The sequence below is a fragment of the Mesitornis unicolor genome, unplaced genomic scaffold, assembly GCF_000695765.1.
Source record: "Mesitornis unicolor isolate BGI_N332 unplaced genomic scaffold, ASM69576v1 scaffold18041, whole genome shotgun sequence".
Classification (NCBI taxonomy): domain Eukaryota; kingdom Metazoa; phylum Chordata; class Aves; order Mesitornithiformes; family Mesitornithidae; genus Mesitornis; species Mesitornis unicolor.
The window spans coordinates 29215-48391 of NW_010163372.1; the positions used below are offsets into that span (position 1 = coordinate 29215).

The 19177-nt window shown below is 40.7% G+C and overlaps 2 protein-coding genes across 2 annotated transcripts in view; both read right to left on the bottom strand.

Annotated features, from left to right (window-relative positions):
- DHX8 (DEAH (Asp-Glu-Ala-His) box polypeptide 8) overlaps positions 1-183 on the bottom strand; it is a 13616-nt gene extending 13433 nt beyond the window's left edge. The window contains exon 1 of the mRNA XM_010193948.1: positions 72-183. Within this exon, the coding sequence (XP_010192250.1) occupies positions 72-183 (112 nt within the window). The remainder of the gene's footprint in view (positions 1-71) is intronic.
- A 2449-nt stretch (positions 184-2632) lies between these two features.
- On the bottom strand, positions 2633-16911 carry NBR1 (neighbor of BRCA1 gene 1). The gene is made up of 20 exons (XM_010193949.1): positions 16852-16911; positions 15542-15560; positions 15138-15160; positions 14074-14289; positions 13426-13500; positions 12643-12860; positions 11481-11645; positions 10798-11001; positions 9810-9969; positions 9043-9324; positions 8459-8611; positions 7902-7977; positions 7334-7444; positions 6663-6851; positions 6405-6539; positions 5445-5808; positions 5053-5147; positions 4415-4493; positions 3541-3646; positions 2633-2809 (listed from the first exon to the last, which is right to left on the bottom strand). Exons 4-20 carry the CDS (start codon positions 14257-14259, stop codon positions 2633-2635), a joined length of 2775 nt encoding a protein of 924 aa, XP_010192251.1. The 5' UTR covers positions 14260-14289; positions 15138-15160; positions 15542-15560; positions 16852-16911.
- Positions 16912-19177: the final 2266 nt, after the last annotated feature.

Consider the following 19177-nt stretch of genomic DNA (forward strand, 5'->3'; position numbering starts at 1 on the left):
CGTCGGGCCCGCAACGCGGGAGCTCCCGCCGGGTGTCTGCCCACCCCCGGGCTGAGGCCCGCCTCGCTCACCCAGGTCCTTGTCGTTGATGCCCAGGTGGTTGTCGAGCTCGGTGCAGACCTTGGAGACGAGGGACAGGTATTCGAGCTTGGCCAGCTCCTCCAGGGCTGCCGGGTCCGCCATGATTCCGCTGTCGCACGCACGCAGGCGCACACCCAACACCACTTCCTCATCCGGGTCGCGCCAGGGCGGATCAGAGGCGGCGGAAGGCGCCAGAGCGGCCCGTGCCTGGGGCCGGTTTTGGGACGGCAGCCCTGCGGGTTGCGGAGCGAAGAGCCCGCCGCGGGGCCGATCCGGCTGCACACGGGCTGCCCTCAGCAGCGACACCTTCAGCTGCGGAACCCCCCAGAGCAGCCACGGCTTCCTATCACGGCTCCCCAGCGCTCCTGGCGGCGCCACCACCCCCCGCCTGTGGGGACAGCGCGTTCCGCTGCCAGAACAAGAGGAGCCGATCTTCGCGCTCCCCTCTCCTCCCTCCCACCCCCTCCGCGGATGGGAAAGCGCTCACCCGAAATAAGAGACAGAGGTCGTCTGCGCTACAGAATTTATTATAAATTATACCATGCATCCATTAACAAAATATACAAAGCCAACAGGAATAGATCTATTTGAAGCCTGAACATACATTATCTAAACTCTAGTAGAAAGTAACCAAAAGAAAACAGCATTTCATGCTTCAATTTCTGCAATGAAGTGTTCCTCCTCAAATATCTTAGTGTCTCATTAATGTACTGAACATGTTAACAGTCCAAGTGTGCAGATACGCACAGGCAGAGAAGCCATCCTGTTGGGCATTCCCGGTCAAAGTAGACAATTGCACCTGCTGCTGCACTTCAACCATGTCCTGTCCTCCTCCTCGTGGAGGAGTAAGTTAAGGTGGGGAAAAAACCCAGTAGCTTCAAGTCCTAGAAAGATCTTCATCTGGTCCACAGCAGACGACAGTACTGGTGTACAGAGACATGGGAAACACTGCAAAATAGTTCTACTGTATTTCAAAATAAGCATTTAAGAGTGTATCTTCCACAATCTATAAAAATAGGTTTACAACAAAAATGGTATGATACATTTTTTTCTTCAATTATTTTAATAGTATTTTATCTTTAAGGGCATTATGTCTTTTTAAAAAATTACTACTACGGATCACCTGGCTAGTCACAATACTGATACTGCTTCAGCTACACTGTGACAGAACAGGAACACCTTAGTTTGAAGCAGCAGAAATATTTAAGGATCAACAGTCTCTCACTGCAACTAGGAAAAAAAAAGTCCTTGAAAGTAAGAATGTAGCCAACACTGCTGTCACCTTCAGACGGACTGGACTCCAGGAAGTTATCTATGGATACACCACTGCACAGCAGTGTCTGTCGCTCATTTCTGGTGATTCTTCGGAATCAAATCTCTCCCAACACATTTAGAAGGGAATTATTAGATTTCAAAATTAAACATGGGCATCTAAAGCAAAATCTTGTCAGAAAAACGAGTGTCTATAAAAAAACGGAAGCAGCTAGAACCATCACAGGAGACTGCACACTTTAAACTGCTTAAATTAATGCATTTTTCAAACTAGAACATAAGTCACACAACCCCTACCTCAAGCACTCTTCACATTCCTAAACATCACCAGAATTTGTACTCCAATTCAGGTGTACGTTTTTCAATTCTTCTATGTGGTATTAACAGAATAAGACATTTGCATTATACTGAAAAAAAAGACAGTAGTCAAGTGTTTAACTTTTTTACAGAGAGCCTGTAAAGACTCTTAAAAAGGCCCTTCCTACCCTTACACTCCATTTTTAACAGAGTATTTTAGCTGGCTGTATTTTCCTGTTAAAGATCTGGTTTGCACCATCATTACTAGAGATGGTTCAATTGCTGCTGGTAAATTCACTCTCTTGCTTCATTCTGCTACAAGAAACAATTACTTTCCTGGTATTCATCGTTCATCCACAGTGGTTACACTTTCAGACTTTTCAAAAGTTGCTTGATGGTTCACGATGGCTTTCATGTATGAGCAAACATTTCCTTCTAAGAATCATTAAAGTCTGTTACATCAGTATCAGGCATTGGACAAATCAATTACTAAGTCATATCAGAAGAAACAACTTGCTAGTTGTGGGCATCTCCTGTAAATTAGGCGAGACTACATTTTACAGCGGCATTTTACATTGGTTCCTATTCCAAAGCTTGTTAAAAAGTCAACAGAACAAGTTTCTACAGTTTCCAGCTGCCTAATAAAAAAAAAAAATCTTACAATAAAAAGGGAAGTTCTCATCTAGATGGAAGTTTAAAGTAATTCTACAGATTCCCTGATAAGAGGATCTAGTCTGAAATTAGAGACTACTCATTTAACTATGAGGTCCAAATAACAGTTGAAATTCTGGTCTCCAATTCCTAAGATGGTGTGACAAGCCATGTTCACATTTCCGTAAGAAAACAAAAGTCAAAAGCTCAAAGAAAAGCCAGTTTTAGTTACACCTCCAAACAGAAAGCAGCTAAGGAGCAGCCTGTTACTGTTGCAGGGTTTAATGAGAATTTACGCAATGAAGAGAATTCCTCCCTCCACCAGGAAGGTTCAGCACCTATTGCTGTACCAGTCGCTATTACTGATCTGAAGCAACTCAGTTACCACTTGAACCATATTATTGTTGTGTTTCTTCAGCAGCCGCAGGTTTAACTGCCTGTCACAGAACCCCATCTCACACAGACTGGATAGAAGAGCAGCAGTGTGCTCTTCTGTAGCTGCAGGTGGCTGAAAACAAAAGATAGTAAGATAAGCTATAAAAAGACAATTTGTCATTTGAAGCAGTGGTCCTGCATTATACTGGTACGTAATTAAGGCGCAGAGGCCCTTTTGTCCACAATTAAACTGTCCACTTTCACTGCTCACTTACAAATGTGAATTACTACTCTTTCATGACACTGTCAAAGACATGCTTTTTAGCCTGCAGGAGACTGAGGGGGGATCTCATTAATGCTTATAAATATCTAAAGGGTGGTGTTTCAGGCGGATGGGACCAGACTCTTCTCGGTTGTGCCCAGCAACAAGCGGCAATGGTCACAAGCTAAACCACAGGAGGTTCAACTTAAACATAAGGAAAATCTTTACTGTGAGGGTACCAGAGTCCTCGACCAGGCTGCCCAGAGAGGCTGTGGAGTCTCCCTCTCTGGAGACATTCAAAACACCCCTGGACATGTTCCTGGGTGATCTTCTCTGGGCCATCCTGCTCTAGCAGGGGGGGTGGATGCGATCATCTGCAGAGGTCCCTTTCAATCTCTACTAGTCTGTGATCCCCATGGGATCACAGCAGATTTCCCAATCTGCTGGTGTAGTCACACACTTCAAAGGGATGCCAATGAGCTTAATATTTTACTATCACGTGAAGTCCTATATAGACTATTGACACATTTATAAGAGACAGTCCTGTAAGTTTAAGATTGGCATCCTATGAAAGTCACACAGCATACAGGTAAGACATTTACCTGTTCTGTAACAGGTGGTCCAGCAAACAATGCTTTGTAGGCAGAAGCAGCAACCGACAAAGCTCCTTTAACCAGTTCTCCTGCAATGCTGCTTCCTTGAGGGTACCTGCAGAGAAGTCAGTTATCGCTTTAGGGTCAGTAAAGCCAAGTGTTTGTTTCACATGAAGTGCAAGCCTCTCCCTCTTCATGTGCCAACTAAGATTTAATTCTTGTTGGAGAAAAAAAAAAAATCTATGTTCCAAAGAAATCACTGCTATTTAGGAACTGAGTTATCCAGGGAGCTCATTCCTTCTGTCTTGATAACCTCTATTAAATAGTGGGTTTATGCTAAAGTACACTGGTTTGCTTTCCGTAACATGGCCATTTGTAAAGAATTAAGTATTCTTACCCAGAAGACTACATCTACACATGAATGCTGTGCACTATGACGCATCTATTCACGCCAGAGTAACTTCCATTTGTTTTCCATCAGTTCTTAAGTCCATTAATGTTCTTCCTAACGTTTTGTCTTATTCTCCAGTTTCAGTATCTTAAGACACATTTTCTTTGTAGCTAACTTACAAAATCCCTATTTTAAGAAACCTGAAATTTTTCATTAAAAACCCACAGAATTTTAGAAGGATTCAGCTTGAACTCTTCACACATTTTTTGCTTGCCAATTCTGCATCTTTCATATTTGTGTCTGAGTAGAAACTGAGATCTTATGAAGACGTAGCACTGTATAATTCACCATATGTTTCCATTAAGCAGGGAGGCCTTTCTACAAAATGCTGAATATACAAAATCGGTACACCAGTGCTTTTTCCTAAATGCCTAATTCAGCAGTTCTTAGTTTAAAACAGTATTTCTGAAGTCAAAGCTTCAGCTTCATTACCTTGGGTATTCTGCGCCCATCTGTCTATTAGTTAGAAATCCAGAAGATCCTGGTCCATGACTGTCTTCACCACTAGGTTCTGAACAGGAAGAAAAAAATATATCACAAAACTGTATCATCAGATCCAGTTAATGAGAAGCTGAAGAGATACAACATGTACATGAATTGAAAGGAGTGGGATTCAGTCCAAAATTAATCCTTTCAATTTTAGTTATCCAGACACAAGCTAGGTAATGCAGTATTCTCACTGCAGTCAAAACAATCAGAAGTCATTTGGCTAATTAGTCAGTGGATGTGTACTTTAACATGATACGAACTACTCTGAGCTCCCAGTGACAGTAACAGCTTAAATACAAAGCCTGTTAATTCCAGAGCAAGGTAATTCTCCAGATGTCTACAAATACCTCCGAGTACCCTCCTACCATTTCTAACAAATAGATGCTCTCAACTGATCCACAAAGCCAATTATTTTTATTCAAATCTTCTTATAGTATAATTTCACACCTAGAGAAAAAAACAATCATCACTCAGTAGATTTCTGTTCTCCTCAAGAATAACAAGACATCAAATCCAATACTAGGTTTAAAGAATAGGTGATAACAACTGTGAATACACCCTTCATTAAGTACTGTCCATACCTTCTCTTATTTGGTTATGAGGAGTGGAAGAAATACTCTCTGAAGCTGCTATGTTTGGTTCTTGAAAGATATGATTCTGAAGAGATGCAGGATTCCTGAGAACATAAGGCAAAAAACATTACTTTAACTACTTGCTTTCTACACGTACACATGTAGGTAAGTCAAGGTCAACAGACAGAAGAAAAAGCTCCACATGCTCCCTTCTTTCCCTCTCTCATACTCAGATAATCAGCAGGTACAGGCTTTAGAAAGAGTTGCAAGATTTAATACATTAACTGTAGCATGCAGCAAAACTTTTGTTGCAACAGTTTGGACACTGAACTTAAGCACAACACCTGCAGACTCTACCACAACGCCAACACAACCATTTTGTTCCTGTCCAAGAAGTATACCTTTGTGTCTGGGGTGAGGTGTCTGCAGCCTCTGGGGTTAGTGCTGCCACAGCCAGCGTTTGTGAAGTTGTCAAACTGTCGCTGGCACTGTGGGTCTGTGGCTGGCTTCCCCCTTCTGGTTTCTCTGCTGCTGTTTCAGGTTCTCCCATCTTTTCCAAACTGGGCTGAGAAAGAGCTGAACTATACATAGACTCCCCTAAAGGACGACTGGTGTCAAAGCACTCCGGGAGAATGATGATATAATCCTCTGATGAAGCAGAGGAGCCTTGACTTTGAACATCATCTTTATCATCATCCTCCTCTTCATTAGAATTGCCAGTATCACTACAGGTGTTTGCTCTCTCATCAGACAGTGGAAGGTCCCCTACCAGTGAAAAAAGAAGTAGCGAAGTATTAACTATTGTCTATTTTGTATGGATAACAGCTAAGACGGTATTGTCCCAGATGTAACAGGCAAGTACTGAGAAACAACTGTAAACTTTTGCTGTTGATATTAATGGTAAAATTTATTTTGTCTACTGGGGGGGAAGATGGGAGTTTTAGTGTGAAAGTGTAATAGATGCAAGTATGTTGGTGATTTTAATGCTTATAATAAAAACAGGAATAAGAGCTACACTGACAATGTAAACAGTAGCTTTCAGCTCCTAAATTACATGCATTATAAACTTCGAAGTACTGACTTCAAGCTACACGTACAAAATACGGAAGCACAAGCCATGCTTAACATATGAGCATCTACTTGAATACCCCACTGGAACCTTTATGTCTCAACTTTTGTTTCAAAGCAGCTGCTAAGCTTGCTGCTTGTTCAGAGCACTGACACCAACTTTCTGATGTAATGATGATTCTCCTGATCGAATGAGGATCAGTTTCCTGGAACAGTGTCAGATCTTTTTACACCCATTTTTTTTGGTAGCACTTACTACAGCTCTATCTTAAATTTAAACCTATTTTACTTACCACCGTAATTTTCTGTCATTGTCTCTGACTGATTAATCTTTGCTTCCTTTTCAGAAGTGGAATTAGTTTTTATCCTAGGAGAGTCTTCATTTATCATACTGCAACTGAAGGTGTCTTGCAATGTTTGCAAAGAGTCTACTAAAACAATCAGGAATAACAATTAAAGTGGTATCACAGCCTGCAGTGCCTGGCAATTTGTGGACAATGCCCCACTGCAAGAAAGTACAGCCACAGAAGGCAGCTAGAGACAGTACTTACTCTGGAGGATTTTCTTTTTTTGTGGAGGCTTGTGGTCAGGTGCAGCATCCAGGGTCAGAGAGCGAATTACAGTTTCACAGACAAACTGAGTCCCACTCATATCTTCTTCCCCTTCCTCCTGGTTCAATGGATGTTCAGCTTTCACTTTCACGATGCAGGTATCTGCAGGAAAGCAGGCTTCCGTCATTGCTTTGAAAGAAAAATGGAACATTATTTTACCACCACCACAAGGAAATGCAGATATAAGAATTTTTTTAGACTACCCAAGGCTAATATTGACACCGTGTGTTACTTTTTTAAAGGTAGAAATATTTCGGAATTCAGTTCAAGTTGAATGTGAAAGTGACTGAGAATTATGGGGGCCACACCTACAGTGTTTGAGTATAATCCAGTCTTGGCCTATAAAGGGTAAATTGTTAATTCTCACAACAATTCTAGTAGTCACACAGATCAAGAGAAGCAGTTGTATTTCTGAATTCTACACACATCATGCTCCAACCTCTACAATTAGAGAGTAGTGTCAGACTACAAGTTTGAGCCAAACAACTCTTTGTTTTTCCACAGAAGGGAAAGACAGGAGTTACAATTCCTTTTAGAGATCAAAACTGCTGACTGCACAGAAGTGACAACATCCTTCCCTCACCCTCAAGATTCCTACAACTACTGCTTACCAGGCACTCGTTTGAATCCACTCCCCTCGTTCTCCTCCTCTATCTGACCCAAGCCAGGTTTCTCCAGCAAGGGGCTATCATGTGGCAAAGGTGACATGCATGGAGTCATGTCTGAAAAACAAAGGTAGCAAAAATCTTTGGCACTAAAGGACCCTTCTTTCCTCCAGGAGGCAACTTCTTCAGAGGTTATCCTTTTTTAAGGGATATTCTTCCAAGACTGAATAAACCCAGTTATCTTACAAGATAATTTGGTTAAATAAACAACTAGCTTTGCACTACACTGGCACTGGTTGTGCAAAGAAACTGGCAGCCTTCTTCAATGTGGAGAATCTTATGGTCTTAGAGATAAGAAGCTGAAAAGAAGTCAAGACTGAAAAATACGAAGATGCAAAGCACTATCAAACATCACCTCTAGGACTGCAGCAAGAATTAAAATGAAAAAGACAGGAGAGCTGGGAAGACACTCCTGCCTGAGGAGCAAACAAGCCTTCTGCACAAGGCTTTTCATTGGGTAAACAGTTAACTCAGAACCCTAGAGACAGTACACAGAGTATGAGAAGAACCTCACCAACAGGAGTATTGTGCGGCACTCGCTCCAATTCCTGCACAATATTAATGTCCAACAGCTCAAAGGACAGCAAATCCTACAGAAAGGAACACCACAGTTTTCATCAGCAAACCCTGAAATGGAATCCTGTGCTGTACTTCCCAACGTTCCAAAATCGGATCCCATTAACTTACAAATAAGCCTACTCCACTTCATTAGTTACCCAGCACAACCTCAGACAGAGAACAGTTTTCCCATAACATATCCACATCATAGAACGTGGTACACAAACTGGGGCAGCAAGAGGCAAAGCCAGGCACTCCTTTGTTAGTGGCCAGAGAAAGACCCAGCCCTGTTATTGAGAATATCAGTTTGTCCTGCCCATGTGTTCCATACAGTGACAGTTCCCAATACTAATTCAATAAAGTAGTTCTGCTATATAAAACACAATACAGTCTTCCCGAAAACACAGTGTCTCTTTGAGAGCTCAAAAGCTTTTTATTCTTATGTATATCTATATACCTAGATATCAAACCAAGGTAGTTTGTTTCATCTCCACCTGAATTTTAGCACTTTACCTGTGCAGTGAGGAGATCAACAGATGGGATATAAAATTCTCTCTCACTTGGCAGATTTTTGATCTTTAAGGGAATAGTTGGCAGAGGTATTTCAGCCTGCTCCATGATTTCACCCATCAGTTGAGCACCTGCTTCCATCTTCAAGGAAGCATCCTGCAAAAAGCAAAAAAATAACGTCAGAGAAGCCCCTTATGAAGGCAGCAAATAAAACAACTACATGAAATGGAAAGCCTGAATATTGTGTATAAGAACACAAGTAACTTGAAAAGAGAATTAATTCAACTCATTTTAGAGCCAAAAGGACAAGATCTAACAAAGAGAAATCCCAGTGTTTTGGTTCAAAGAACTAGACAAGTAGCTGCAACAGACTGGTAACTTATCCCCTACCTGTCAAAAAGAAACTATTTTAGAACTTAAAAATGCAGTAAAAGTTGTTTCCTTTCTATTAAATATTAGAAGCAAATAACTGAAAGAATCCCCTGGAAATCAATATCATTATGGAACCTACGCCATACCAAGCAATATTCATTGCTGCTCCTACCACAGAATTCAGAATCGCCCCAGATAGTGCACGAGTTACTTGCCTGTTTGGTGCTGGAAGCCTTCTGACAGGAGTCAGAATCCTTCCAATTGCTTTCTAGATTGTCAGTAGCTGGGAAGGGATCCACAACAATACTGCACCAGATCCTGGGCCCAAACTGTTCCCCTCTGTGTGACAGTCTCCAGTGAGAGGTGTAAGTTCCTTCTATATTAGGAGCTACAAACTCAACTGAAACGGTTCCTACTTGTCCTGATGGAAGGGATGGTACTAACACATCTTTTTTTTCAGAAGATGCCAAAGTCAGATTTCCCCACATAAGCTTCAGCTGAAATATATTAAAAAAAAAAAGTAAAAGTTAACTTCATAAGCTTCTCTGCAAACTGTGGTCAGTAAGGAACACAAAGCTCCTCTGCTGAAAGGCCTTGTAGACACCAAGCATGGAGAAGATAGGCTGCTAAACATTCTCCCATTAGTTACTGTCACCACAAGGAACATACCCCCATCCTTCAACGTTAAGTCAGTCACTGGGAGAAGAAATGCTTTTTGCAGTCAGAAAAGCAACACTCCTGTTGTAAACATGGCTGAACTGTAACATTGTAACAGCACTGGAAGACACGTTCAGTGATGTTAGTCTTGACTGCTTTCCTCCTCCAGTCTGCAGTTGTGAAGACCACCTAGACAGCTTCCTGCCCCTGAATTAAATAAAATCCTAAACAGGTTCTGACAGAGAATTCAGATTCCTAATGCATACATATATTATATCTTCCAGACCTATTTTAGCATGTACAAACAATTGCAAAGGAAAGTTACCTTTGTGTCCGAGCTCCATTCCACATTGCCAGTATTTTTCATTTGCCAGTGTTTGATAAACTTTGTTCCTGGTTGCAAGTGGGTTCCATCTGGGAGATTCTCATCCACAAATACTGCACTTAGTGTTGGGACAATTGTTTGGAAGGGTCGACTAGGACTCCTGGGATTGGAGAGGAAACAAATACACTAAAAACCCACCAGAACAGACGACATCATTCAGCTGCTGTTTTGAGTTTGTTTCTGTAATATGCCTGTTCAGCAAGATGGAAGCCAAGATAGCCATTTCAAGCTCCCCACAACTATAAGTAACTGATTAATGTTAAATTGACTTTTAAATGCCCTACAGAAGATGGAAGGGATGAATTAAAGAAACCAGAACTATACAAGTTTTACATCTGTACATTCATGAAACCAAAGGGAACAGAAAATGCAAAATGGTTGCATGCAAAGGCTGCAGTCTAGTGAGACTCAGCCTGAGATCATGTGAAAAAAGGAAAAAAATAAAAAGACCAGCACTGAACATAAGCACACAATGTGCTTGGCTTTATGCAGAGACACTTAACAGAGCAGGAAGATACAGACTTCTCTAAAAACTGGGAAAAATGTTAATTTACACTGTAAGCACATGCGTGTATGGATATTTTTTATCTATATCTATACACACAAAAAAACCCCTCATTTTCTATATATATGCATATATAAAAATATTTTAAAATCCTAGTTATTCCCCCTTCTCCTAAACCTGTATAAGTTTAAGTTTCTGGTAATAAACATCAGTTGCTTTTTTTTTCTCCTACTCTCCTCCAAAGTAAAAACAACAAAAACACTTCCCTTTGCAAATTCCATTTAGAGAAAATTCTCATGGGGTCCAATGACAAACAATACTTTAAATGAGCAATTTCATCAACTTCCTCCTGTTAGTTTAACTTGGTCTCATCATGAAAGGACAGACAGCACAACTGAAAATGCCCAGCCAACAACATCTTACAGGAAAGTATTAGGTTGACTGTCAGACTTCAGAGTAGGTGAGCCATTAGCTTCCAATACATGGACAGAGTTCCACAGATGGATTTTCCTGTGCAGTTTTAGCTGCTTTTTGAGCTCTCGGACCTCTGCCTTTCGCTGTTTCTTCTCCGCTCGTAATCTTTGTTTTTCTGCCTTCAGAAATCTTTTGTCCATCTGTTTCTGGAGCCTGCAGAGAGAATAAACAACCTCGTTACAATATATTAAATTGATTATAATTTAGCTTTAGCCAATACAGTCTTAGTCTCAAAGGGAATACTTTGGGAACTGTCTCTTGCTTCTAGACTGGATACCGGATGATTTTAAAAGAACATCTGTGTTGGTGCTCTTGAAGATATTTTGAATGGCCCCAGTGAAAGAGCAAAGTCAGATTAGCATATGCTCAAAGAAAAAGCAAGCTCTCAAAGTTTGCTACCCACCTACGACACAAAATTCTATCTTTTCTACTTTGATATTAAAAATGCTGTAATATCCTGTGACTTTGGCCATTTACAGGTATGCAGCCATTTTTAGTTACACGCAATAAAATTTGAGCACCATTTCCATTTCTCTAAATCTACAATGAAAGCTGAACATGACCCCAGCACAGGAGTTTCCACTTTGCTATCAGGATAATCTAGTCAGGTTCTAACAGGTGCCATCATTTACCTAACTTGCTCCAGAGTAGCAGGCAGGCGAGGTGAAAACTCTGCAAGGCTGCAATTCTCAGCAATACACAGCACAGGTCTTCGCAGCTTTAACAAGACATGATTAGGATCATGTGCATATATTCCTGCTTCACACTGTTCACAGATATTGTAGGCTGGACAAAGGCTGCAAAGCAGAAAAGGCAGGAGGTTACTAAAAGGCAAGACAAAGAATTAATGCACTAGAAAAAGACTGAAGGATAATTAGTCCTTATGTTTCTGCAGAGAGACAACTCTGTATCATCCTACCATTGCAAGCAGTAAAACAAAAACTTGTTTCTGAGCAAAACAGAAGCTGGTTCTGTCACTTGTACATCAATATTTGGAGCCATGTGGAATATCTAAATCAGTATCTCTCTTCTTAGCAAAACCACAACACAGTTCTCCCTTCCTTCCTGAATTCACATTGAAGAAAACTGACGCTTCCTTTAGCACAAGTGACTAACAATTCTTGCTATAAAGGATTAAAAATTATACTGAATTTGAGTGCCAAAACCAGCATCATACTTGTGAAAATACAGAGGATAAGTCAACTGAAGTATTCAGGGATGCAAAGCAGATTGCTCCTGCAGGAACAGGATGGGTTAAAGAAAAACAACAAAAAAATCCAAAGAAAAACTGCTGTTGCCATTCCATTCACTGCTGCTGCCTAGAGGCAGCAGGCAGGGGAAATGAAACATTTTCCCTTATGTTTACTGCATGTTATATGAAAAAAGTTAAGAGTGCCTGAGAATACAGCAAGTGTCATAAAGTTCTCCCACTTTAACAGTCACGTTTTCTCAAAATAGCATTAATCCTGCTCTTATGCAGACAAGGTCTAGTCACCACACCAGAGAACACAAGCTGTTTGTGAGACACATACTAGAGGTTCTGAAATGTACAGCATACTGCAGATCAGGAATCTAGAAGGTTATAACACCAAGACAGCTTCCCTGACAAAACCCGCCTGGACGCCTTCCTGTGCAACCTCATCTAGGCGTTCCTGCTCCGGCAGGGGGATTGGACTAGATGATCTTTTGAGGTCCCTTCCAATCCCTAACGTTCTGTGATTCTGTGATTCTGTGACTCATTCACGTGCCCTACACGTTCAGTTTTCCATACTCCCATCTCTCATCATATTCTACCTGCACTGGTAGCGAACTCCAACAATTCGGGCCTGGCAGTTGCAGCAGGAGATCAGCCAGTCACACTGGCTGCCCTTCCCTGATCCACTCTCTGAAGCTGGAGGCGCTGCTGTAACGGAGCTCTCAGAAAAATCTGGAGGCTGATTGTGATGAGCAAGTTTCTCATATAGCTTCTGTTCCAGTTTCTCAACAGTTTCCTTAACTACTTGTTCCCTGAACTGGAAAAAAAATAAAAAAACAACCAAAGTAGTCATGGATGAGACCCACCCATGCAGCTTCCAGAACTGGATTACATTGTCCAAAGTCTCCCAGTCCAGAAGTCATAAAGCAGCTCAATCCACCCCCATCCCCCAGAACATTCCAGATGAAATTAAACAAGTATCACATTCCTCAAAGAAGACTTGTATTTTAGAAAATACCAGCCCATAGGTTTTAACAAGGCAAATTAAAAATCATATACTCATGTTCACAATATTAAGCTTCTTCCATAACCTTGCACAAAGGTAAAGAAACTTATCTCTGAGACAATTAACACAACTGCCAACAAACTCCTTTGGGATCTCTATTGTTAAGTTCTGATTTTGTCCACCAGGGATGTTTTAAATACAACCTTTAAGTTCCCCTATCTTTAGTTTGTAGAAAGAGGTGGCAAAGGATCCTGATCACAAGTACCACAGGCAAGCGTGATCAGACATACAGAGTTAGGCATCACCAGTATCTTTTCCACACAAGCCCCTGATGTATTCCTTTAAAAATACTAAAATCAGAAGAAAATATACTTACTGTTTCCAAGTAGCTAGTAAACCATTCTGGAGGATTTTCATTTGTTCTTCCTGTTCTAGTGTGATTTAACTTTTGCTGGAAGGGGTGGGAAGGGGAAATCAAACAAAACACAACACAAAAAGTAAGTCACAAACTTTAAGCACGCAAAGCTGCAAAAAACCTCAACACAGCAAGTTAACCACTTTCAAACAGCTCTCCCTTCAAGTGTCTTAAAAAATAAAACTAAAAAAAGTCAAGTTCTTCAGAAAACAGTGGAAAAGCAACACAAGGAAGCCACTGACACTTCCCTGAAATATTTCTGCCTTATTAGCATTTGAGTGTAATCACACATCAAAGCCAAAGAAATCAAGTCAACCAGAAGTTAATAGATCAACCAGGGCTTCAGGAGACCAATTGCTTTGTTCATCAAAATACTTGAGAATGGTCAACATGAAAGAATCTGTATTTCTACATGCAGCATCAGAATACCCTCTTGAAGACATTCAAACAATTGAGAGCTTTAACAGGTGCAGCCAGCTGAAAATGAAGACCAAATTCTGAACTCAAGAGGTTTTTATCTACAGGTAAAGATGACAATCAGTCTATAAAGTTAATCACACTTATGAATTCTTTGTTTTAGCGAATGTATAATCCAGTTTGGCATCCTACCTGAACTGTCAGATCTTCATTTTTTAAGTCTTCCTCTAACCCAGGAGGGAGCATGTGATAGTGTGAAAGAGGCTTTTTCTGATCTTTGAGAAGTGCCAACTTTTCTGTAACAGTTTTTTCGTGTAGTTGCAAAGAGCAAGAATGCGAAGTTTCCTTCAGAGAAGAGTTTTCCTCGTACACGTTCATCTGAAGTTGATTTCCTTGTTTAACTGCAATCTAAATAAACAGTACATACATACACCACATTTACTTCACTTACAAGCAACATACAAAATCCTGTCAAAATAGAGCACTACACTGGAGAGGTTGAGGAAAGACTAACACACAAGAAGAAAGACTGAGTGAAATGCCAAGGTACAATGAGCTGACAGGCTACTCTGCCTTTCTTAAAGGTTGACAAGATGCTTATTAAGAAATTATATGCAAAAGGTTAATTACGCAGATTTCCTGCAGGAATTTTTCTATCAGCAATAAAGCTGTTCACATGAGACAGTAAACAACAGAGATTCTGTACAGGAACTTACAGCTAATTTTAATTTATTACTATCATTCAAATTATTACCAGATTTGAAATTTGGACCACGAGCAAAAAGTTCTGAAAGCATTAGTATTGTAGAACTGAAATTCTAAGGAATGCAACTCTTACTTTGTCTAAGTAAAATTAAATGCTTAATCACTTTATAAGCAGTGATACCAACTAAAGTTTTATTGCCAGAGAGTACAACATTAGAGCCTATGTGGAAAGATTTTTAAAGGAATCCCATTAGAGCCCAGTGTCTCCAAACATGGGATTACTGTTTAAGTGTTTGAGAAAGCCATTCACTTAACCAATTAATTGGCTGCTCAAGGCCCTGAACCACAACTGCCTAGTCAACTAATTTATACAAATCAAGATTAGCCTGGATGGAACAAAAACTGTAGCAAAACATTCAAGCTAGTGTCCAAAGCTAGAAAACTGAGCTATTCTGATTTCCATGGGCCACATAACGCTGGGTTTTTTTCAGCTACACCAACTTTAATTGGAGAAGGATGAATATATCAAAAAAGTCAAAGAGAACATTTACCTTTAGAGCTTCTTCATATTCCTCTAAAGAAAAAGGGAAAGAAATGTGAATCTTCCCCATCTCAAACAATAGATGCAAGTTTAGCACATAGTATTTAGGGGCCCTGACATCAAGGAGCATCTCCTATGCTTTCTGTAAATTCTTTTACAATAGCACTACTGTTGTATTCACAGCAACAAGCAAACACGTTCTCACAGCCGAGAGACTTAAACACTCCATTCATTCATTCAGTAATTTTCAGTTTGCTCCTAGGGATCAAAAACTCCTTCCTTTGAGAAGAATTTGATGCCAAATCACACATAAAATCCAAAAACCAAGAAAGCAAGCATTCTTAACTGCTTCTCTAAAAACATGAACAACAATTGAGGTCTCTTTACTGATTTCACAGTAAAGCAGCAGCTCACCTTTGCTATTCACAGAGACCTGCAAAGAGAAATAACAGTGAGTAACAGTCTCCAACATTTTTGTGATTCTCTTAACATTAGCATGCTTTCAGAATAAATGTATTTTTACGCAGAGTTTTTAAAATACCACTCCCTCAGATATTTGTTATTGCTGCTGAGATTAATTATTAATCAATGTTGTGTTCTGGAGCAGACCATGTTCTGTATTAGATTTGCTCAACAAGCCAGGTCTCCAGCACTCAGAACACGTGTGGTCTCACCTACGGGAAGGAAGCTGGCACTGGTGCCACTGGGTTCACTACACAAATACACAGAGTTTGGACACAGTTGCTTTTAATGGCCAACACGAAACACTTAACTGTTCTTCTGATTCAGACATCTTCTATAGGGTGAATATGTCTCTTCATTTATGAGTTTTGCACACTGAAGGTACTAATAGAAGAAGCTATCCAAACACTACAGCACCACACAGTTCTCTACGACGTTTACTCTATTAGTGAGTGAAAAAGATCTTTAGCTGGTGCATCTGTGTATCTATAGAGAGGTAGGCTGGAAAACCAGGGGAGAATCTTTCCCTGAAAGGTTGCCAAAAGCATCCTGACATGTCCCCTTGGGGGGAAAACAACAAAAGAAAGATGCCCAGATCTGCACCTTAGTAGAGCTACAAATGAAGTAACGGAACACAGAGTCTGCAAAAGTCACGTTCTGTCTGAGAGCTGCATTCTACCTTAAATCTCTAGATAAACAGAAAGAATATGAGAGGGCAGTCACGCCAGGCAGGAAGTTACTCAACAAGGACAACCAGAAGTAATCAATTTGTTTCCTGAGTCAGTAATCTGCTTGGAGATTACAGCATTTGCATAAAACGAGCAGAGGATTTGAGTACACCAGATCACTGAAGTAAACATATGCTAATGACAGAGGACCTACATTTTCCACAGGAAGGAGTGAAGATTGAAGAGACAGAGCTTAACCATGGCTGCAAGCACAAATAATTACAACTACCTTATTCCAATAAAATGAAAAGTAATAAAGTCCCTCGACAGAAGCAGCCCTCCCTCAGAGTACACAGAACCACTGGATGTTTCTGTGGGGTAGGAAAATAAAGGCAGTATCCTCTAAAAAAAACTAAAGTAAGTATGCTACATTAAGAGTGAAACTGCAAGACAAACAGCTATTTTCTTATCAAAAGGGCAAAAATATCACCTCTGATCCACATAACACACATTCCCAGAGGACCCACTACAACATATCAAGAGGCAGAAAGATTCAACACCAATCATATTTTGGGAGGGTGAAGGGTATTTTACCTCATCATTATCCTCATCAATGTATTTGATCTGAACCTTGTTGTCCAGGTCAAATGAAGCCTTAACCTGCAAGGAAAAAAGAACACAAAATCACAATGAGACAGGACCACAGATACTTTCAGTTAATCATGGTTATTAATAGGGAAAAATGTTTTCTGTTTTAACCCTTACACCCCTCCCTTCAGTTTCTCAGTTGAAATAAAGAGTTTTACAAAATCCATTCTTCTGGAGTTGAACAACTTTCCCCAGTGCCTTGCCTCCAACCTTTACTAACTTTCTATAATGAAAGAAGTATTTTTTCCCCCCATGTTGCACCTTCCCTAGTTAATGTTTACCACACAATAAATAAGTATAACCTTTCCACTACAACAGTACCAGCTCAAGGTTAACAAACTCAGTCATGGTAAACACTACAATATACAGAGACTAAAGCCAACAGACACCGACTGCTAACATCTACACTAAAAAGCACCAGAATACAGCTCACAGGTGAGCAGCCCTTTTTCCACAAACCTATCTGTGTTTGCAGAAATCAGGATTAATTCAAGTACTAAAAAGAGCAACTCATTCTACTACTCACTGGCGGACGCGCTGTACATCTGAACCTATAAATCCATTATAGGGATCAGAATTAGGAGAATGAAGTTGAGCAGCTATCTTGTCATTTGCATTACTAAGGCAGAACAAATAGCATCAAATGAACCATAAACAAAGACAGTTGCCTCCCTGTGTCTGTATTTTTGTATCATTTACCTACACAAGCTCTCTGAAGAGCCACTCTAGCCCAGACACATTCTGCTAGCCTGGACCTAACAGACCAGCAGCCTTCCAAGGCAGCAGATGGCTGGCTCTAACATAGCACCACAAGAGCACAACGACACAGCTACACACCTTCTGCAATCAATGGTTTTTTTCCAGTGATAAATCCCAGATTAATTCTGGGGAGGGCAGCAAGTGAACCAACTGGTTGTCAAGAAGAAACTGTGGTCTGTATCTACAAGGTCTAGTACCACAGATTGTTCTCCTAAAACTCAAGCTGGAACCAGAGATCGGGTTATTCCTTATAAACACTAGACACATAAGGTACCAAGACACAGGAAAGACGCACTTTAACTGACACTACCTTGAAACAGTAATTCACACAACACAGCGGAGACACCCAGTGGTACTACCCTGGTCAGAGAAACATTAGGGCGATAGAACACCACACCTTGAACAAACACACCCTCCCTCTCAGACTACTTAAGATTAAGGACAACACCATGCTTATACAGCAATCGGCTTCCAGCTTTGATGCAAGCAGGATTCTGACTAGTTCAGACATTCCTGCAGGGCCCACTTGCCACCAAGTATTTTAAGCCTGAACTAGCGCCTCTTCTACAAAACTGAAGTAGAAGTGAAAATTATATAGCTAAAACTTTCAATTTGAGTAATTCACCATACAAGAACCTCCCACAAGGTACACTGGAATACATTAGCTAAAAAAATAACAACTGAAAGAGAAAATAAAACACTGGCAAGGTCTCTTCAGATGCAACTTTGAGAGTATGCTAAGAAAACCAGAACAGCTGCTACAGAATTAAATAAATAAACAAACAGAATCACTGCAGCTTCATCATAACCAATTCAACCCCAGCCAGTACAGGAATTTTCACTAAATAGCACTAAAACAAACATCCAAGCAAAAACTCTTCAATATACCAAGTGCATGATACACAAACCTTTACAGGCTGTCTATGCATGCATGCCACACTAACAAAACCAGTTATATCCAAACTAACACACTCAAGGATGCCAGAAACCAAAAATGTATGTTAATGACTCAGTTCCCTAGAAAACAAAAATAAGTCTTCAGAAAAAACGTCCTATAAGCAGCTGAAAAGTACTACTTCACCATATCCACTTGAATGAGGAAAAAAATGGGAGGTAAGAGGAACAGGCTGTACTTTATAGGGGCACAGTGCAAAAAACAAGTATCTGTAACTGTACAAAAGAGTAAAGCACAAGAGCGTATAGCTAAGGCTACCTGCTCACACAGTAAAACATGCGACCCATAAGAAACTTTATCCAAACAGGTTCTTCACACCACTTTTAAGTACAGAAGTTATTGCCAACGCTAAAAGAAAAACTGACACCACAGCAGAAAAAGACACCGACTCTATAAGCCTTCGAAAGGGTGGACACAGCCTAGGAAGCCGAGAAGGAAGATGCTTGGTCCTGGGAGAGGCACTGACACCCCCAGCACCTCACCGAGACGGCTCCCCGCGGCTGCAGCAGCGCTGCCCCGCAGCGGGCCCTCCGCTCCGCTTGCGGCGGCCGGCCGGGA